The sequence below is a fragment of the Pelophylax lessonae genome (assembly GCF_965119305.1).
Source record: "Pelophylax lessonae genome assembly, chromosome: 5".
Lineage (NCBI taxonomy): Eukaryota > Metazoa > Chordata > Amphibia > Anura > Ranidae > Pelophylax > Pelophylax lessonae.
Window position 1 is genome coordinate 517,055,030 of NC_138772.1, and position 23,263 is coordinate 517,078,292.

General features: G+C 44.2%; 1 protein-coding gene across 1 annotated transcript in view; it reads right to left on the minus strand.

The window, feature by feature from the left end:
* Positions 1-1,777: 1,777 nt before the first annotated feature.
* The window catches only part of TMEM65 (transmembrane protein 65), a 202,484-nt gene continuing 180,998 nt past the window's right edge, over positions 1,778-23,263 (minus strand). Inside the window, exons 6-7 of the mRNA XM_082257940.1 lie at positions 18,874-18,979; positions 1,778-2,458 (exon numbers count right to left, since the gene is read on the minus strand). Of these exons, the coding sequence (XP_082114066.1) occupies positions 2,357-2,458; positions 18,874-18,979 (208 nt within the window). The 3' untranslated portion in view covers positions 1,778-2,356. The remainder of the gene's footprint in view (positions 2,459-18,873; positions 18,980-23,263) is intronic.

The following is a 23,263-nucleotide window of genomic DNA, read 5'->3' on the forward strand; positions in this document are numbered from 1 at the left end:
ACGGTTCGGTTCGGTACGGCGGTGCTTTTCCACTGCATGGAACCGAACGGTACGGCTCTCAAAAACAGTACCACCTCGATTGTGGTTCCAAGAGGTACCATACCCGGTACCATATCCCACAATCCTTTGCATGCAGTCACTACTAGCCACTGATTGGTCAGAGAATCCCACCCACCCCGTTGTTATCCCACCCACTTAACTTTAGTACTACTTTAGTGGAAAAGCAAACCATACCATACCGAACCAACACCGTACCATGCGGTACCAGCAGTGGAAAAGCAAACCGGGCCAAGCAGGGCCGAGTAGAGCTGAGCCGGTACTTGCAGTGGAAAAGTGCCATTAGAGACCCTGTTACCTTGCCAACCCCATGAGCACCTTTATAGTTACCACTCTAGTGTTCCCCTGCTGCTCCTTTTTAGCTACTAAAAAACCTGATGTTGAAGCTTAGATGAAGAAGTGACATCTTCCCCACCATTATGTCACAGTACCTGGGCCTAGCAATTGGCTTCTTGGTCTGATCATGGGAGGACACATGCTCATTTATAATTGGAGGCATCAAGTATTTTGCAGCAGCGCTCTAGGAAGGAGAAGTGGTGGGGAAGCTCTAGAGAGGGGGAGTATTAAGAAGCTGAATTAGCTTTTCTCCTAATGAATAATCTGAAAACACAAGTCAACGAGCGACTCAGCCAATCCAAATCAGCAACATCGTTTTGGAACATGTGACCCTAAAAAAGCAAAGAGCACTGCTCCAAGCCCAATCATACAAAACCGCCCTGGAACTCCAGTACTGTTGGGTGACAGCTTCCAATAGGGGGCTTGCTCCACCTTGCTGAAGCTGTCAATGAAGGATCAGCCCAATCATTATATAAAAGAAATTGGCGTCAGTGTGTCTGCACCCAAGCCACGGCCCTCTGATGCATTTCTCTATGACTATGCCTGTGGAAGAGTGAAATGCGTCAGTGGGCGTGGCTTGGGAGAAGAAACCCTAAAGTTGATTTCACATACATGACGATGATAGCCGGTGTGCAGCTCCTCACTTTCACTAACCATCATTTTGGAGCATATTTACACTTTCAGTTTTATCAAAGACAAAAAAAAAAAAAAAACTAACATTGAAATTTTAGTGCTATGTGTCCACTGATCTTGGTACAAAACACCCTCCACCCAAAAACAAATTGTGACTTTTTGTTGGTGTTCTCCTTTAAGTCATGCTGGAGCCAGAGTGAATGCAATAACATTTAAAACATGCAAAGAGAAAAAATGACGATTCTTATTAAAAGGAAGCCACTGATATCTAGAATTATGGAAGCAATAGGAAAATTAAAGGCTGAGGTCTAAACTACGCAAGAGATTTTAATTGCATTCGTAATTGCATTTTGCAGCAATGTATTAACTGCTTGACCTGCAGCACCCGGATATCAATCGGATGCAAAGGAGGAAACTGAGCAAAATGTCAATCTCCTGCCCCTTGGAGCTTTTAAATCTCCTGGGTAGTTTTACTGAATGTCCACTCACAACTAAAATCACCTCTAAAGGCAGCTCCTCTCATGGGCTGAATTGGCAGCTAGTTTTGTTCTCTATCAGGGGCTCCAGTGGCAGGACTGTACTTCTGATATTCCTCCTAAACCTCCTGGAAGTCTTTCTACCCTAACTTCATTGTCCTTACTAAGAAGGAAATAAATCCAAGGAAAAGAGGTTTTCAGATCTCTTGAATTGGCTGCAGAGGTTTGGAGCAGCTGGGAACTCCAATCTTGCTGCCAGAGCCCCCCACCCCCAAGAGAAAAAAAGCTAGTGGGGTGGTCCACCCCACAAGGATCTGCCCAAAACAGTTTTGGCTGAATCGATTGATTACGATTATTTTTGCTTGGTTTTAATACATAATTTTGCATTATATAAAAAGTAAATATTGAGCGCAGGCATGGGGAATCTAAAACCCTCCAGTTATTAAGAAACTACAAGAATTAGCATGCCACAACATAACATACTGGGACTTGTAGTCTCTCGGCAGCTGAAAGGTTGGAAGTCTTCCCCCCCCCTTGCCCACAATGGTGTCACAGAGAGCAGATCTGCACTCCAGTTTCTACAAGGGTCCAGAAACAAGAGGACCTGATGCAAGGTAAGTTCCGACTTCTTCCCAGTGTTGGGAAACCTTCAGAGAAACAGAAGACGTATATATAGAGTCTGCTAGTTGAGCGCTGTAGAAAACTTGGGTAAGAGTACATGAAGGAGTCGGGGGATCATGCTGCGCGGAGTTTTGTTCCCAGGTACAAATCATAGTATTTTTTTCCTCTCCGACGGCGGTAGATGTGGTGGTTGCAGACTCTGCTCAGGTACAGTATTACAGGAATACAAAAGGTCATTTCTTCTTCTCAGTCTTCTTATCAGTTTTCTCCTCCTCCAAGAAGAACAAGGGGAACATTCCTAAAATGCAGCCGATGGCCACGCCTATTGCTTTACCCTGCAAGAACATACAAAGAAAAAAATTACATAATAGTTGTATTGGGGTTAATAAAAAAAGTAAATTGTACTAAAAGTGTGGATACATTGAGAGGACAGTGAAAAGTTATGTGGTTTATGTGTGACTTTTGTCATTGTTCATTTCAATAGTTTTTTATTAAAGTTTTTCATCATACAACAAATATATTCCGTCAGCATGTACACAGATCAAAACAGTGAAACATGATAAACCAAAGCATATACCGTAAATTGTAAAGAGTACCTCAAGGCTCTAGTGGAGCGCCGGGGGGGACTCCAAGATTACATTAAGAGTCCATAGCTAGGGTGCCACTTAAGGCCGAGGTGGGACGCCCATGAGGCCCGGCACCCCACTGGGAGCATACTGTGCCGTTGCCCCCCCGGCCCCCCCCCCCAACCGATCTCCCGTCAGATCTTCAGCGGACCCCCCTTAAACCACAGATCGATACATTTCTCTCCCATCCCTCACATTCCAAAGAATATAGGACAGATCAGGCCCTTGAGGTACATTGTAATAATAAGAAAAATGATAACAGTCACATTTTGAAACTAGTAGACTATCAACTGGACAGTCCAAACAAACAGTGCCTCCGGTGTTTAGTCAACAATCAGCAATTACATATCACAATCAAACGTGTTCACGCTCAACTAGGGTACTTCGTCTGCCACCCCCTCCACTGCTGCTGGAAGGTTGGGAGGTTATCTCCCAAACTATAAAAGTGTTTTTCATATGAGTGGATTACCCTCACTCGGTTGATGACTTCGTAAACAGTGGGAATTTTGGTAGATCTCCATGCCGCTGCCACATTCACTCTGGCTGCCATTAAGATATGTGAAAAAATACATCTATGCCCTTTCAGAATAGCACGAATACCCAAATTTAGTAACGCCAATGAAGGCGACAGCGGAAGTTTCAGTCCCGTAACTGAGGCCACTAAAGCATAGATTGCCACCAAATAGCTCCTCAATCGTCTACATTCCCAAAATATATGGAGTATAGTACCTCTGGCCCCACAGTCCCGCCAACAGGAATCCGAAGTATCCTTAAACATGTGCACCAATCTTGATGGGTTGAGGTAGCTCCTATTAAGAAGTTTAAGCGCCCCCTCCCAAGGATTAGTGCAATGTGTATATTGAAAGTAGGATTTGATAGCAGCCTGTCAATCAATATTAGAATATTCCGAGTTGAGATCTCTTTCCCATTTTAGCATGCACGTCGATTTGGGCTGGTCTCTGGGGTGTGTCAGAAGTCTATAGAACCATGAGAACCCCCCCAGACGTCGAGGTCCCCGAAGTAAGATATTCCCAAACCTCCTAAGACACAAATAATCGTGTGTCAGGAAATTTAAGGTGGTAATGACGCAGTTGTGCCAAAAAAAAGAAAATCGGACGAATGAGTAGAAGATAGAAATTGGGAGTATGTAAGAGAGCGCGAGATGTTGCGGCGGGGACACAACGAGGGGAGGAGAAATTCGTATGGTGCAAATGTAAGTTGCTTAGGTAAGGTTGGGATCCCAGATACCTGTCGCAAGGCCCCCCACCCAATCACCGTAGCCTGAATGGACGGGATTCCAGGGAGCTGGAGATCCCGTCCAGTTTGAGCCGCCAACAGCAAGGAGGGGAGGTCTCTATTTGCAACCAAGGCCCTTTCCATGAGGACCCACAACTTATCAGAGGTGGAATTGAACCACTCCCTCGCCTGATCCAAAAGAGCCGCTGCATGATAACTACGAAGATCCGGTAACCCCACTCCGCCCCAACTTCTGGGCCTAAGAAGGGTAGAGCAGGAAAGTTTGGGCACTTTCCCGTTCCACAGAAATTTCCTAAAATGTTTGTCCATATCGGTGAAAAAAGAATGTGGAATGGCCAAGGGTATTGTTCTAAAGTAGTATAAAATTTTAGGTAGGACAATCATCTTAAGCGCCGCAACTTTGCCCACCCACAAGAGTTCATGCTGGGCAATGTGAGACAAGTCTTTGTGCACCATCTTAGTAAGTTCGGAGTAGTTAATCGAGTAGGTTGAAGCGGTTGGGAAAGACAACTGTATGCCCAAATATAGAAGGGACTTAGAGGCCCATTGAAAGGGAGGATCCTTCCTCAACTCTCCCAAGGCTCTAGAGGACACATACATTGGCAAAACACTGGGATTTGGTAGTGTTCAACTTATAATAGGAGACCGCGCTAAACTTATCCAGAACCTTAGCAAGGTTCCGCAGGGATGTAAACAAAAAATGGAAGATAGCTGCGCTCACTACACAAACATATGTATAGGCTGCCAGTACAAAGGTGTTATCAAACCAAAAGCAATGTATAATCGCAGGGATGTGATTGGGGAAGTAAGGGTAAGGATTACATCATCTGCAAATAACCCTATTTTATGCTCCCTGTCACCCACTCTAATACCTGAGAAAGAAGGATCACTTTGAATGGCCTCCGCCAGTGGCTCCATAACTAGCGAAAAGATTAGAGGAGACAAGGGGCATCCCTGGCGGGTGCCATTCGTGATAGTAAAGGAGTCGGAGACTTTTGTCATTGTTATTAATTGAGCAGTGGTCTCTCTGTAGCAGCCCAACACAAATACCCTTTGTCCCTTTTCTGCAATTATATATAGAACTCTCTAATTGGAAAGCTCATGTTCCCCTGCTTACTGGAGAGCTCCTGCTGTAATTCAGCAGGGGTGGAGGAAGGAGTGGCGGACTGCAGCAGTGAAACTGTGGCTTACACCTAGATAGCAGCAGTACTCTGTGCAGAGTGCATGTCAGGGCTGAGGTTTTCTATTGCTGCTGGACATCAGTTAAAAATGGGTAGTGGGGTCAAATCAAAGTTTGTTTTCAGCCACAGTGACAAGAAAAATTGAAAGGAACAGGATGGAAATGTTTTTTTACAGTGAATGAGGTTTTCGGTCCATTCACTCCAAAATCAAATGTTAGCAAACTTTTTTTGAAGTACTTTTGAACAACATTCATCATCTCATTAAATGCACTGATGATAAACTTCCTACAAATATTGTATGAATGTTCATTTGAAAATCTTCTAGTGTATGACCATCCACTGCGGAGAGATCTTATCTCGACTCTTGGTGTGTCTTTGGGACAGGAAACAAAGGGAAATTTCTCAGATGGGACAGAGCACAACATAAAACCTGGCAGATCTTAAAACAGCACGGATAGAGGAATCGGCACTGCTGACTATTGTATTTAGGGCGCCAGTTCACACCAGGAATCGCACAGGAAGGTGCTGTGCCCATCTGAGCCCATCAATTCTCAATAGGCACTGATCCGCACCAAAAGTAGCGCTATGCACTACTTCAAAATATGCACTGTAACTGGATCACATGGCACTTCTGTACTATGCAATGTGTTAGTGTCCTGTGTTTTTAACATTGACACCTGTTGCAGATCGCAACTGTAGTGAGTTTTGAACGTGGTGCGAGAAACTTGCACTGAACATTTGTTTCCCGAACCGCATTCAGGAGCGAATGGGCACTTGGACAACCACAGCACCCACAGCTGCTTAAATACATAAACAGTGATTGCATCTGATAGGACGCAGTCCCTTTCGGCTGAAAATCTGGTGCTGCCACCCACACCCACAAGGCCACCCACTGCTTAAAGTGATACTAAACCTAAAAACTTTTTTTTTATCTTAATGTACTGCTTGCATAAAATGTAAAAAATGTTTTCAGTTTACCTGTGCCCCCCCCCCCCCTTTCCTGTGAGAAGGGGAAGAGAGGGGAGAAGAGATCAGCCTGCGCTGTGCACAGCTGCATCTGTTCTCCCTTCTCTTCCTCTGCACACAGCATTCGAGCAGCAGCAGGAGCCATTGGCTCTTTCTGCTGCCAATCAAATGCAGTAAAGAGGAAGTGGGGGGCAGGCCTAAGTCCCGCTGTATAAGTCTATGGAGTGCGGCTCCATAAAGACACAGGTCAGGAGCGAGCATGCATCGTGTGTCCCCATAGCAATTGTCTTACTATGGGGACACACAAAGAGGAAGAGGAGCCAAGATCCCCGCCGGGCACCTGAGAAGGAGGAGGAGGAAGATTGGGGTCGCTCTGTACAATACCACTGCACAGAGCAGGTGAGTATAACATGCTTGTAATTTTAATAATAAAAAAAAATTCGGACTGAAGTAACATTTTACATTTCGGCTGATAGAACTGGGATCGGATGCGATTCCATTTGTGTATAGGCACATTTAACCATTCCCTACTATATTCAAACTAAAAAGGTTTTGGCTTTAAATAAACCTAAAATTCAAACAGCATTACCAAATCGCATTATCATTTTGAGATATACAGTGCCTTGCGAAAGTATTCGGCCCCCTTGAACTTTGCGACCTTTTGCCACATTTCAGGCTTCAAACATAAAGATATAAAACTGTAATTTTTTTGTGAAGAATCAACAACAAGTGGGACACAATCATGAAGTGGAACGAAATTTATTGGATATTTCAAACTTTGTTAACAAATTAAAAACGGAAAAATTGGGCGTGCAAAATTATTCAGCCCCTTTACTTTCAGTGCATCAAACTCTCTCCAGAAGTTCAGTGAGGATCTCTGAATGATCCAATGTTGACCTAAATGACTAATGATGATAAATAGAATCCACCTGTGTGTAATCAAGTCTCCGTATAAATGCACCTGCACTGTGATAGTCTCAGAGGTCCGTTTAAAGCACAGAGAGCATCATGAAGAACAAGGAACACACCAATGATGGGAATGGACTCTCACCACATTTGAGAGAGAATGGCGCACATGCTGTGGTACCAGGGAATCCAATTGATCAGCCAAGTAAGATGGAATCTCAAATGGGACGGATGGATGGATCTTCAGCTTCCTGGTAGAGGAGGTCTGGAGGCTTCCAAGGATAATAGACCGTATTTTGCTGTTTACCACTCTGGATCTTGTAAGTGTTTTTTTACCTTTTTATGAATAAAATCCCATGGGTAATGCACTATCAGTCCCTTCTTTTTATTGTGGTCATCCTTGGAAGCCTCCATTTTACTGCTCTCTCCTGGAAGTTCAAGGATAATGTGTTCTACATATTTATGCACTTCTGCAAAAGAGTGTTAGGGTCCGATCAGATCCGTCTGTCAGTTTTTTAGGTGGATCTGATCGGATGCCCCATTCAGCCCTATGGAGCAGCGGATGTCAGCGGTGACATGTCCGCTGACACCCACTGCCATCCGCATCCGATCCTGTCCGTGAAATCCGGACGGATGAAAACCCTATTTTCCATCCGTCCTGGGGATGGGATCGGATGAGAGCGGACAGGCGGTCCGCTCTCATCCGATTCCCCATAGAGAGCAGCGGGGCTCTGACACCTCCCTCTCCGCACACAGTGCGGAGACGGAGCTGTCATCCGCCGGCTCAGCGGGGATCGGCGGATTGATTTGAAAGGGGCCTTACTTTAAAAATTGCCTTTTGTAATCTCCTTGCAATGTGTTGATCTTTTATTTTGCATTATAATCCCTTATTCACAATAAGAATCTTTTATGGAAAAAAAAAAATTATTTTTCATCATCTCCCTGCCCTGCCATGTCACACAGCCGATGGCCCCTTTCACACGGGCTTTCTGATCAGGTCCGCCTGTCAGTTTTTCAGGCGGACCTGATCGGACCCTTCAGTCTCTATGGAGTGGCAAGGTGCCGCCATCCGATCCTGTCTGCCAAAAACAGACGGATGGTGGTTCTATTTACCATCCGTCCAGTGAATCGGATTGGATGGCATCGGATGGAAACAAACGGTCCGTTTCCATCTGATTGCCCCATAGAGGAGAATGGGCTGTGTCTGCATAGCAGAGCGGACAGGACCTGTCATCCGCCTGCTCAGCGGGGATCAGCAGAGAGATCCCCACTGAGCATGCAGATTCTGCTTAGCGTAGGCACCCATGTGAAAGGAGCCTAAGGTGGCATATGTTACTCTTGGTCACTGGATCTCCTATCGCCCCAACCTTGCTGCACTGTTTAAATTTAAGATCGGTTATTTTCGTTATTGAAAATAAAGCTTTGTTAAAAAAAAAAAAAAAACTGGCTCCTAACTTTTTTTAGCTGGCTTCTAGATTCCAAACAAATTTGTCAAGCCCTGCTTAAAGATATCCATAAAAAGTGTTGTTTAAAGTTTGCCACAAGCCACCTGGGAGACACCAAACATGTGGAAGAAGGTCCTCTGGTCAGATGAAACCAAAATCAAACTTTTTGGCAACAATGCAAAACGTTATGTTTGGCGAAAAAGCAACACAGCTCATCACCCTGAACACACCATCCCCACTGTCAAACATGGTGGTGGCAGCATCATGGTTTGGGCCTGCTTTTCTTCAGCAGGGACAGGGAAGATGGTTAAAATTGATGGGAAGATGGATGGAGCCAAATACAGGACCATTCTGGAAGAAAACCTGATGGAGTCTGCAAAAGACCTGAGACTGGGACGGAGATTTGTCTTCCAACAAGACAATGATACAAAACATAAAGCAAAATCTACAATGGAATGGTTCACAAATAAACATATCCAGGTGTTAGAATGGCCAAGTCAAAGTCCAGACCTGAATCCAATCGAGAATCTGTGGAAAGAACTGAAAACTGCTGTTCACAAACGCTCTCCATCCAACCTCACTGGGCTCGAGCTGCTTTGCAAGAAGGAATGGGCAAAAATTTCAGTCTCTCGATGTGCAAAACTGATAGAGACATACCCCAAGCGACTTACAGCTGTAATTGCAGCAAAAGGTGGCGCTACAAAGTATTAACTTAAGGGGGCTGAATAACTTTGCATGCCCAATTTTTCCGTTTTTTATTTGTTAAAAAAGTTCGAAATATCCAATAAATTTCTTTCCACTTCATGATTGTGTCCCACTTGTTGTTGATTCTTCACAAAAAATTACAGTTTTATATCTTTATGTTTGAAGCCTGAAATGTGGCAAAAGGTCGAAAAGTTCAAGGGGGCCGAATACGTTCGCAAGGCACTGTATGATTTATGGAGCACTGTGTACTTCAATGAACAAAAGATTTTTATTACATTATCACATATACAGTAGTTAATACAGTAGGTAATACTATTTACACTGAGTATTATCTTTCATGTATGTCTCTAAGAGCATTAAAAAGTACAATTTGGATCCACGACAGATATGGTTTGCAGCTCTGAGATCTTACACCACTTTTAATAACCCTTAATGAATCCAGCCTAATTTTATACCAAAGATTGGTTTCAACCACTCCCTGCTGCAGGATTACACAGACTTTGCAGGGTGGAGTTCCACCACTGAGGTGTAAAGGGTTGGAGTGCACCATCAAGTATCAACCTGAAATTAGTAACCGGTCTTCGGTAGACCTGCCCAGCGAGCTTCAGGGACCCAAGCTTTCAGTAAAAGGGACAGCATGAGAAGAAGCAACCAGAGGTCCGGTCCAGGTTGTGTCTGAACTATGGAATTATAAAATCAGAATTAAGGAAGACTGAACTCTGACTTTAGTGCAGCTGTGGGATTTTTCTGAATATCATAGGACACAAATAAAATCAATAAAATATCATTGGTTTGCAACACATAGTAACTTTAATAAAAAGTCCCTAAAACTTCACACAAGTTATTTTTTTATTATGCCTATGTGTTTCTTAGGGTGCACTCACATTAGTACATGGACCGGTTTGCTTGTGTAGTGCGAGTTCCGTGTGGTCCCAGGCACAGTTCACTTTCAATCCAGTTCAGTTTGCTGAAGTGTGAATGAGCTCTGTCAGTTTTCTATAGAGAGAGTACAGCAGATGCTGTTTGCTTGCAGATAGTCTCTCTCCAATTGAAACTTTGTTTGGAGTCCTACAGTGCGAGGGGGAAGAGAGAGATCGTGTTCCTCCTCTGATCCCTCAGCTGTGTGTGTGATCTAAACTTCAGCTATCCAAGTTCTTTTATTAAAAGTCATCAGCTACAGTATTTGTAGCTGCTGGCTTTTTTTTGTAAAAAGGCTAAAGAACCACTTTAATGGCCAAAAGAATGTGGACATCCCTCTACATTATTGAGTCCCCGGTATTTCCAGTGAAGGGTAATGTTAAAGTATAACTAAAGGCAAAACTTTTTTTTTACATGGGAGATGGATTAGAACAGCGGTCAGTTTTTATTGCTGTCTGTGACCCCGCTAGGGAGATTCCCCCTCTCTATTTGTCCTGTTTACCATTATCATTGAAAGTTAAAGTAAAGGAAATTACCCAAATTTTGGGGTGTCCCAAAAGAAGTAACAGAAGGGAAATCTTCCAATATGTACACTAGTTATGGTGACCTTGGGGACCACAAGGAATTACTTTGATTTATAGAGATTTCCTATCACTTCCTGTTTGGCTATGGGACCCGCAATGGCGAAAAGAAAAAAAATCTGATAGGAGTTATAACCCTCCCTTATTCTATCCAAAATGAAAAAAAATAAATGTTTTGCCCATAGTTCTACTTTAATGCTACGGTATACAAAAACATTTTAGACAAGTGTGCACTGCTAACCTTGCTGCAACCATTTGGGAAGGTCCTTTCCTGTAACGGGACATTTCCATCCCTGTTTACAAAGCTAGCTCGGTTTGAGGAGTTTGATGTGGAGGAACTTGAATGTCCCGCACCTCAATCCTACTGAACACCTTTTCAATGAACTAAAATGCAGATTGTGAGCAAGATGATCTCATCTGACCTCACAAATGCTTTTAGGCTCACTGGGCACAAATTCACACACTTCCAAAATCTTGTGCTATGGCCTTCCCAGAAGGGTAGAGGCTGATATATATATTTGCAAAGTGGGAATCAGTAGAGTATACACATACAGTCAGGTCCATAAAAATTGGGACATCGACACAATTCTAATCTTTTTGGCTCTATACACCACCACAATGGATTTGAAATGAAACAAACAAGATGTGCTTTAACTGTAGATTTTGAGCTTTAATTTGAGGGTATTTACATCCAAATCAGGTGAAAGGTGTAGGAATTACAACAGTTTGTATATGTGCCTCCCACTTTAAGGGACCAAAAGTAATGGGACAATTGGCTGCTCAGCTCTTCCATGGCCAGGGGTGTGTTATTCCCTCATTATCCCATTTACAAGGAGCAGACAAAAGGTCCAGAGTTCATTTCAAGTGTGCTATTTGCATTTGGAATCTGTTGCTGTCAACTCTCAATAGGAGATCCAAAGAGCTGTCACTATCAGTGAAGCAAGCCATCATTAGGCTGGAGAAAAAAAAACAAAACAAACCCATCAGAGAGATAGCAAAAACATTAGGTGTGGCCAAATCAACTGTTTGGAACATTCTTGAAAAGAAAGGATGCACAGGTGAGCTCAGCAACACCAAAAGACCCGGAAGACCACGGAAAACAACTGTGGTGAATGGCCGAAGAATTCTTTCCCTGGTGAAGAAAACACCCTTCACAACAGTTGGCCAGATCAAGAACACTCTCCAGGAGGTAGGTGTATGTGTGTCAAAGTCAACAATCAATAGAAGACTTCACCAGAGTGAATACAGAGGGTTCACCACAAAATGTAAACCATTGGTGAGCCTCAAAACAGGAAGGCCAGATTAGAGTTTGCCAAACAACATCTAAAAAAGCCTTCATAGTTCTGGAACATCCTATGGACAGATGAGACCAAGATCAACTTGTACCAGAGTGATGGGAAGAGAAGAGTATGGAGAAGGAAAGGAACTGCTCATGATCCAAAGCATACCACCTCATCAGTGAAGCATGGTGGTGGCAGTGTCATGGCGTGGGCATGTATGGCTGCCAATGGAACTGTTTCTCTTGTATTTATTGATGATGTGACTGCTGACAAAATCAGCAGGATGAATTCTGAAGTGTTTCGGGCAATATTATCTGCTCATATTCAGCCAAATGCTTCAGAACTCATTGGACGGCGCTTCACAGTGCTGATTGATAATGACCCGAAGCATACTGCGATAGCAACAAAAGAGTTTTTTAAAGGGAAAGAAGTGGAATGTTATGCAATGGCCAAGTCAATTACCTGACCTGAATCTGATTGAGCATGCATTTCACTTGCTGAAGACAAAACTGAAGGGAAAATGCCCCAAGAACAAGCAGGAACTGAAGACAGTTGCAGTAGAGGCCTGGCAGAGCATCACCAGGGATGAAACCCAGTGTCTGGTGATGTCTGTGTGTTCCAGACTTCAGGCTGTAATTCACTGCAAAAGATTTGCAACCAAGTATTAAAAAGTTAAAGTTTGATTTATGAAGGTTAATCTGTCCCATTACTTTTGGGCCCTTAAAAAGTGGGAGGCACATATGCAAACTGTTGTAATTCCTACACCTTTCATCTGATTTGGATGTAAATACCCTCAAATTAAAGCTGCAAGTCTGCAGTTAAAGCACATCTTGTTTGTGTAATTTCAAATCCTTTGTGGTGTTGTATAGAGCCAAAAAGATTAGAATTGTGTTGATGTCCCAATATTTATGGACCTGACTGTATATACATTTATCATATACCCACAAAGTAATGACATACAACATGTGTTTTTGAACTACAACATACAAAGCCATCCAAAACACTGTCCCCGCTACATCACCAACCTCACCTTGGCATATCGCCCAAAATCATCCATTGCGCTCCTCTCAGGACCTTCTTCCCTCTAGCTCCCTTGTCACCTCCTCCCATGCTCACCTCCAGGGCTTCTCCAGAGCCTCTCCCATCCTCTGGTACTCCCTACACCAATGTGACTGGTTACCTCCTATCCTGTTCGGCTTTAGGTGATCCCTAAAAACTCATTTATTCAGAGAAGTTTACCCCACCTCCACCTAAAAACTGTACGTTGACCACCTCCATCAGTCCACCCACCATGGCTATTACCTTTTGTACCACCTCCCCTTCCCTTTTAGATTGTAATCTGCATGAGCAGGGCCCTCCTAATCCTTCTGTATTGAACTGTATTGTAACTGTACAGTTTCCCTTTATATTGTAAAGTGCTGTGCAAACTGTTGGCGCTATATAATTCCTGTATAATAAAAACTCAGGGACACAAATATTTATATCCCTATGTTCAGTCCTGGATAATTAGAACATTGGTGCCAACAATACCCATGAGCCTCTAGCTCCAGCAGTGCATATGTTGTACTTGCTCTGTCATCCTGTCGCTGTGTCATGTCCCAGGACAGAACAATAATGTGCTGGCATTGCAGCTTCCTCTGTGAATCCCAGTGCTGTAAATAATGCATTCACAGAGGAGAAACAGATTGACAATGAGTCTTACTGCACAATCGGACTACAAATATTCCAGGATCTTCAATACGCTAACCCTGCCGGCAACACGGATCATATACAATACAAATCATCCTTCTGTGCAACAGATGAGTCTAATGGTATTTTGCCATATGGATTACATGCTTGGTGTATAATATACGATTTCTATTATGGTTTGTCTCTATTCAGTAACAAAGCCGGCATGTAGATAAAGACATAACTACGCTCATTTCCTCGGATATTGATTTGCGTCACAGTCCGTCGGGATCTATTAATCAACTGGCATTTACAGTGCTGATTTTAGCTTCAGATGACTCTGGAAAAAAGTCAAATCAATTTTCTATTCATGTTTGCACGTTAAATGTTTCAGGGTAGGAGGCACTAAATTCATTTTATTTTATTATTCTTTTGCACAGTGTGTTCTTGCAATGTTTTTACTTTCCATCCAGGCTTCATGCATATGGCAATACAGAGTGCAGAGCCTCCATCATGCCTTCCCAGGACCCACAGCCACCTGGTGAGATGAACAAGAGGCGGCGGCTGCCACACCTCTACGATTAAGCTGGTTGTAAAGGCACAAGGTTTTTTTATCTTAATGCCTTCTGTGTGCAGCAGCCCCCCCCCCCCCCAGCCCACTCTAGATCCAGCAAAGTCCACGAGAGCTTTGCCTCTATGGGGACTCACACTCCTGATTGTCTATTGGCAACAACGGCTCCTGCTGCTGTCAATCACAGTCAGTGAGTCAATCAGGAGATGGAGGGGCGGGGCGGAGTCGAATCACGGCTCCGTGTGTGAATGGATGCGGCTCAGGTGCCTCCATAGCAAACTGCTTGCTGTGGGGGCACCCAACAGGAGGGAGGAGCCAGGAGCGCCGGTGTGGGACCTGAGAAGAGGAGGATCCGGGCTGCTCTGTACAAAACCACTGCACAGAAAGGTAAATATAACATGTTTATTATTTTAATGAAAACAAAAATGACACAATCACTTTAAGAGCCCATTCACATTAGCGCGACTTGTCAGCCTGACAAGTCGCGCTCGGTCGCGGTCCATTGATTAGCACAGGACCTGTTCTAAAAGGAGCGACACAAGTCGCTCGGACTTAGAAAAAGGGTCCTTTACTACTTTGGGGCGACCTGGAGGCGACTTGCATAGACTTCCATTATGTGAAGTCTCTGCAAGTCGTGCCGAAGTTGCGGTGCACAGCGGTGCACGTGACTTCACTGGTCGCCCCCCAAAGTCGCGTCGCGCTAGTCTGAATGGGCTCTTAAGCGATCGTAAACTACTGGTTGTTTTTTTTTTCCGGACGTGCAAGGTAAAGGCATAATGTGCTAGTATGCATTGCATTGCATACTAGCACATTATGTGAAACTTACCTGAAAACGAAGCCCTCCAGCAATTATATCGCATTGTACATCTTCACCTGGTCTTCCTTCTAGGCACGCAGACTCTGGCTGTGTGACTGGCCGGAGCCGCAAAAACGTCACTCACATGCATGCGCGGGGCAGACATTCACGGTCCAGGTATCTAAAGAACAGCACGGGTGGCCTTTCCTTTAGAGGGCGTGCGCTGATGACGTCATCGGCTGTATGTAATGTAAGTATAGATTATATAGTACCTATAGGTAAGCCTTAATATAGGCTTACCTATAGGTACAAATTATACCTTTGAGTTTACTTCCTCTTTGAGCCCTGGTGGACGGGGGGCGAAACGCATCAAGGTGGCCTTAGTGGGAGTAATAGGCTGAGGCCATTCATTTCATTCCTCACCTGGCAGTGTGTCACGTCTTCCAATTCCAATAGGCAGCTGTTCACAGTTGTACTCTGGTATTTGTGTAAAGCACCTGGCATGAGCACTGGCATATTCTCCAAGCACAGATTGAGTGTATTCAAAGTATATGTCAGTGCGCATGCAGGTGATTTAGACAATCCCTGAAGCACAACCGCCTACAGTCACTGTTTCTAATTGGACCTGGTTCACCTGCTGGTGAAACTGTGGTTCTTTGGGCTGAAAGCTGTAGTTCCAGTGTCCACCAGTGGGAGTCTCCCAGCTGCTGGGAGGGTACTTAAGTCCCACCTCGGCCATTGTAATTTGCGTCAGTGTTTTGATTGTCTTTCTTGCTGCTAGATCCATCCTGCTCCTGAGCAATCCTTGCATCCTGCTCGCCTTGCTCCTGTACCCAGTCCTGATTCCCCCTTTTTTTTTTAATTGCTCGTTACCTTTACTTCCCAAATTGTACATATTTGTACATAGTGTATATAGTTTGCTAGGTTTCTGTCACTAGAGCTCCATTCACACCATGGTATTCCAGATTGCTGGCGAAATCGCCGCAATTCTGCCAGCGATCCCAAATTGGGGGACACGCTTGCGATCCTCAATACTTTCAATGGAACCCCAATCACAGTGCAAACTCACGCATACAGAATCGTGGGACGATTGTGGCCAGAACCTCTTTTGGGGGACAGGTCTCCGGCGATTCTGTATGTACGATTTTACCACGAATCATCGGGTGACAATCACAGCAAAATCATGCCGCAATTGGAGTGCCATTGAAAGGAACAGTGATCAGAAGCACATCTGCATTTTGCAATGACTGGGGATCGCGGGCAGAATCGCGGCAATTCCGTCCGCAATCCGGAATGCCATGGTGTGAATGGAGCCTTAGGCATTTTTGGTTGTGGGTCACTTGTTGCTTATGTTCACTATTTGCTGGTGTGTGCATGTCTCTCTTGCGGTTAATACATTTTTCATTATACATTGCATGATCCCAGCTTTGTGCAGCTACATATATCTGGCCCTCTGAGCTGCTGACCCCTGACACTAATGCATCTCAATGGTCGGTTGTACTTGGCCAGTGGGAATACCATTATGCAGGCTCTGTATTACCCTTATACAGCCAGCACATGAACAAGCTATTATATTCACTTGCATTGTGCCTCTAAACTTGCTTGAAAATGTGACCACTTCAGGAAGAGTCAAATCCCTAGCACAGCCCCTTCTCTCCATTCACATCATAGCCCCTCCTCTTCCGGGTTGTTAAATGACGACTGCCTGTACTCTCCTCCCTAGGTAACCTTTTAATATAGATTGAGGGGAAGACTATAAAGTGTTTTTTGAGGACAGCACTGAGTCTGCTGGGTTTGCAGATATCACATCCAACATGGCGGCAGTGCCCAGCAGCAGGCTATAAGGCTTTTGCATGTCTATGCAAGAGAGGCCTTTACAGGTAAATAATATGCTGAAAATATGTTAAATGCACATCTCTTATGGGAATATTGTTGTGGAGATAAATGGTCTGGGGATAGGTTCTCTTTAGAGCAGAAAAATTGCCCAGCATGTTAAAAATTCAAGATCACGTGCTGGCCCTCTTCCATGATGGTTGGCGTCATCCATTCCTTTTGCACCCAGGGCGTCATGAACACATGGCAGTATCAATGGTGGGTCACATTGTCCAGTAGCCCCAGTACAATACTGCAGAGATCAGCTCTGACATCACAGAAGCCCATATACATACACACATACACACAGACCTTAACCACTTGCCGACCGCAATACGGATCTATACACTGTGGTTTGCAAGTGGTTTACCGGGGTTATGGCTGAAGCTATTAGCCATAACCCTGGTATTGTTTTTTTTTTTTTCAACCGGAAGCTGGCTTGCTTATGAAAGCGGTCCAAGTGGCTCATGAGCCGCTGGATCACTTTTGTAGGATCCCTCCCACCCCACCCCTACTTGCCAGTGTTTCTCGGGCTCATCATTTTCACTGGTGCCCCCAAGAAACGATCCGATGGTGCGGCCAGCTGGTCATCTCCGATTGCTTCTACGACCTTGGCGGACCATGATGTCACTTACGATCTAGGGTGGAAGTAAACTATATATATATTTTTTAAAGCTAAAGAAAGAAGAAACTTTGGGCTTTTTGACCAGATCACTCCATAAAGAGGACCTGTTCTCCCTATTTCTATTACAAGGGATTTTTAGATTCTTTGTAATGGAAAAAAAGTTATAAAAAAAATTAAAGGGACAGTGTAAAAATAAAATAAATAAGACTTTTTTTTTTTTTAAAGCGGCCCATAGCAGCAATAGAATACGTAGGTCACGCCCACATATGTAAACTGGGTTTACACATGTGAGGTATCGCCAGGAATGTTAGCAGGAAAGCAATAACTCTAGCACTAGACCTCTTCTGTAACTCTAAACAGGTAACCTGTAAAACATTTGAAAGCGTTGCCTATGGAGATTTTTAAGTAACGTAGTTTGTCGCCATTCAACGAGTGTGCACAGTTTTAAAGCCTGACAAGGTTAGGTATCTATTTACTCAGTGTTAAATTTTGGGGCGTCAAATTTAGAGAAAAAGGGGGTACCTACATCCAAATCCACATATATGAAAAAGAGGAAACGGAGGCGTATTGGACTTTGATGGTACCATAAACACTGGACATAAATGGGAAATAGCAATTTTATATAAAAGTATATATACTTTTATATAAAATTGGTATTTCATGTTTACGTCTGGTGTTTATGGTACCATCAAAGTCCATTACGCCTCCATTTCCTCTTTTTCATATTTACTCAGTGTAATGTCAACTTTCATATTTTACAATCAATTGGGGTATAAACATATATTTTCTTTTTTTTTTTTTATTAAAATGTATTTTTCCAAAGGTATAAATATAGATTTTCTTTTTATTTATTAAAGTGTATTTTTCCAAAACAATTGTGTTTGAAAAACCACTGCGCAAATGCCATGTGACATAAAAAACTGCAGCAGTCACCACTTTATTCCCAAGGGTCTCTATTAAAAAAATAAAAAAAAAGATTTAATGTTTGGGGGTTATAGGTAATTTTCTAGCAAAAAATACTGATTTAAACTTTTAAACAAAAAGTGCCAGAAAAGGCCTGGTCTTCAAATGGATTAAAAAAATAAAATAAAATACCGTAAGTAAAATTTTAAAATTCAACCGGAACCATTATAGTTTCTCTGTCAATTGGTTATACACAAACACGAGCAGTCTTGCATGTCAGGACAGTAGTAGGATTAGCTGCATAGATATCGAAAGCATTGGCTTTGATTTCAGAAAAAAAAAAAAACATGACAACAAATTTGTGACCATATGCTGCTGGTGGTGGAGACTTATTCGGAGCATCCTGCCAGAAAATATGAAATGGAAAGGAGAGAATCTCATTCCACCTACCAAGTGTGCACTAACACGCGTCTGCCACATATCTGCTTGCTTAGGTGACAAGTCGGGGATTGGCAGACCCAACCGTGAAGATATTGCTTCCACATAACCGGCCAGCCTAGAAAACAGAGAATTTTTTTTTAGGATTTCAGAACTCTGACAAATCGGTAACACAAAGAGTACAAGTGAAAAGGTATGTGAGAAAAAACAGGAGACGTGTATTTGGTTAGTTAGTTAGTGATGTCTAATGAACACACAAAAAAACCTAATAGTGGCCCACTGGGAACTTTCTTGCTTTGCTCCTGCATGGGCTCCATTGTCAATAACCATTATAGAGGAGGGGTAAGTTCAACTATACATTCTTTCCTTAAATTTATAGAAGACAGAAAAAGTTGGTACAATAGTTGCACAACAGGAAATTGCGGACTTTAAGGGCACATACTGAACAGGCAAAAAATTGTTTGATTAAAAACGTTGATATTTTATTGAAGGCATTTTCTAAAAGAAAAATCAAAAAGACCTATATGCATCATACAACATATTAAAACCGAACTCTTAATGGGGAAAAACCTCCATATAAGTTCCAAATGGATATGCAAACATTGTACATAATTTGATACAAGGGGTACGTGTGTTGTACTGGTCTGGAAAGGTCGACGTGTTTCGCATTACGCTTCTTCAGGACCACAGACGATTAGGTACTCTCTCCTGTAATGCAATACACCAAGTCATCCATGGCAGAACGGCCAATGGGGGGTAAAAGGAGAACCCACCTATGGTTCCAGTTAATTTCGGATGGAGAACGGCAGGGCAACAGGTGATACTTAAACTAGCAGGTAACCGGTTTAGGCCTTGTGAGCTGTAAAGGTAAAAATTCACAGCTCAGAAGATTGTTATGTTTTTTTCTATATTTATTTCTTTTTTTCCCTTTTCTTTTTTTTCCTTTTGTATATAAAGGGGCAGACGATTCAAGTACTCTGGGATAGAGGCACCCAGATGACTCTCATGCATGATAGGCCGTACACATAACTTGTAATCATGGGTTTTGTTACTGTAGACAAACAATACTTTAGGGGATAAACATCTGTCACAAGAAGGAGAGGGAGGGTAGTCCCATATCCCAAATGGGTCTTGAAGAGACCTTTGCCGTTTAGTATGTGTCTCCGTTTGTGTCCTGCCATTCTGAAACGTCCAGTTCTGATGTTGATGTGACCATTGTAGAAGCTATTGGCTGTGGACACGGGTCACCATGGGCTTCACAGCCCCATACACAACAAACTGCGATCCCCATTTGTTTCTGCTTTCACCACATCAACTTCATGGACAACATGTTCACTTGCTGCCTTATATATCCCACTAATTTTCAGATGCCATTGTAACGAGATATTCCCTTCACCGGTCAGTGGTCATAATATTATGGCTGATTGGTGTGTATATATACAGTGTAAGATCGTATAAAGTGATACTACAGCTAAAAACATTTTTACCTTAATGCATTCCTTGCAATAAGGTAAAAAGTTTTAAATTTCTCTGTCCTCCCCCTTCCCTGTGTAAAGGGGCAGAGAGGGGACAAGAGTTCCAGTGCTGTGCAGGGATGCATCTCTTCTCCCCTCTTCTCCCCTTCACACAGGGACTCAAACAGCAGCAGGAGCTATTGGTTCCTGCCGCAGTCAATCAAATGCAGTGAGGAGGAAGTGGGGGTGGGGCTAGGTTCCGTTGTGTGTGTATAGACACCAAGCTCGGGAGCGAGCAGACACTGTGTGCCTCCAAAGCATACAGCTTGCTATGGGGACACAATAAAAAAAAAGAAGGAGCCAAGATCGCTGGTGGGGGACCCCAGAAGAGGAGGATCAGGGAGGCTCTGTGCAATTACACAGAGCAGGTGTGTATAAAATATATATATATATATATATATTTTTTTAAATAAAATAACATACAAGACCTTTAAGGCACTGTTACCTCTGACCGCTAAGCTCACCGGATTTGGGGTGAGATTTGGTGAGGTCACTGCTGAGCTGATCACTGTTCTTGTTGTAGAGGAAGCTGTAGCAGGCAGATGGGCCTGAGTGTGTTTCCCACCAGCAACTCTATTGTTTGTGATGAATTGACAAGCTACTTGCCATATTTTCTCCCAGCACAGCAGAGTGTACCCTGGGTAATGAACTAGCTTTAAAAGCTCCTTATTAGAAATCTAGGTTATAAATAAATTAGAATAGACATCATCCCGACAAAAGCAGTTTTATGTGCAAATGGGAATGCATACTATGGCTAGCTCATTCTAGATTTATTTTACGTAAAGGATAAGTTCACTTTTTTTTACATCTATATTTAGGTTGTTACATGCTACTAAAGCACCAGCCTGCTGCCCCCCTCCCCAGTCCCCCCACTGTGACAGTGGGCAGGCGATCCTCACCCCGCACCCAATGTCACAATTCAAAAACAGCATTTCCGTGCAGGGCTCTGCCTACGTGGCGTCACTATTTAAAGCGGAGTTCCACCCAAATGTGGAACTTCCACTCATTTGCTTCCTCCCCCCTTCCGGGAACGGCGCCGCGGCAAAGTGAGGACCCCTCCTCAGCCACCGAGCCAATCTGAATGCGCAGCGTTCTTCGCGCATGCGCAGTAGGGACCCGCCCGTGAAGCCGCAAGGCGGCGGGAGCACCTGGCAGCCGATGCTAAATTCGAATGCATATTCTTAGATAAGATTTTCAAAAGAAAATTCTTTCAAAATTTGACCCGTGCATGGCCGGGCTTAAGCCCTGTACACACTATGAGAAAATCGGGCGAGAACTAGGAGAAAATAATAGTACGACAAAGGATTTTTAAAATTTTTGTTATATGTTGTTTCTGATCATGCGCAGTCTTTCGTGTGATATTTTCGTATGAAAACAGTATACATTAAATGTAAAATTGTTCATTCTGTTCCCGTACAAGAAAAATTTGAGTTTGTCCTTTCATAAATTTTTTTGTGGAAGGTTGTGAATCTGTACACACTATCAGAAAATCGTACGATAGTTCTAAGGACGAAAATTGTATAGTGATATATATATATATATATATATTTATTAGGGATAGACCAATTATCAGCGGCCGATATGCACTTTCCCCGATATATCGGTATCGGCCCCAGAACTGGCCGATATTGCAGATATTTTGGTGACATCATTATGCCTTCTTAGGCCGCCTCCCTCGCCTTGGACAGCCTCGTCTGGAGTCGGGACTAGTCTCGTGGGAGTGTATCATTGCCATACACCCACCCACAGCAGCCCGGTGCCAGCCAGCCACCCACAACCACAGCAGGCCCTGTACCAGCGAGCCAGCCAGCCACCCACAGGCCCTGTACCAGCCAGGCACCCACAGGCCCTGTACCAGCCAGCCACCCACAGGCCCTGTACCAGCCAGCCACCCACAGGCCCTGTACCAGCCACCCACAGGCCCTGTACCAGTCAGCCACCCACACCCCCTGTGCCAGCCAGCCACCCACCACAGGGTGGCAGCCAGCCAGCCACCCACCCACCACAGGGTGGCAGCCAGCCAGCCACCCACCCACCACAGGGTGCCAGACAGCCACCCACGACAGGGTGCCAGACAGCCACCCACGACAAGGTGCCAGACAGCCACCCACGACAGGGTGCCAGACAGCTAGCCACCTACCACAGGGTGCCATACAGCCAGCCATCCACCACAGGGTGCCAGACAGCCACCCACCTACCACAGGGTGCCAGCCAGCCACCCACCACAGGGTGCCAGACAGCCAGCCACCCACCACAGGGTGCCAGACAGCCAGCCACCCACCACAGGGTGCCAGACAGCCAGCCAGCCACCCACCACAGGGTGCCAGACAGCCAGCCACCCACCACAGGGTGCCAGACAGCCAGCCACCCACCACAGGGTGCCAGACAGCCAGTCAGCCACCCACCACAGAGTGCCAGACAGCCAGTCAGCCACCCACCACAGAGTGCCAGACAGCCAGTCAGCCACCCACCACAGAGTGCCAGACAGCCAGTCAGCCACCCACCACAGGGTGCCAGACAACCAGTCAGCCACCCACCACAGGGTGCCAGACAACCAGCCAGCCACCCACCACAGGGTGCCAGACAACCAGCCAGCCACCACAGGGTGCCAGCCAGCCACCCACCACAGGGTGTCAGACAGCCAACCACCCACCACAGGGTGCCAGCAAGCCAGCCATTAAGCATTAAACAAAAATTAATATGTTCAGTACCAGATTTGTGTCAAAAATTGTCTTTTTTTTTTAAACTTTAAATGTAAATGTTACAAAATATCGGCCCATACCGATACGTTGTGACCAAAAGATCGGTATCTGCCCTGAAAAAACCATATCGGTCTATCCCTAATATATATATATCACTATACAACTCTCATGGTATTTACCTTTGTT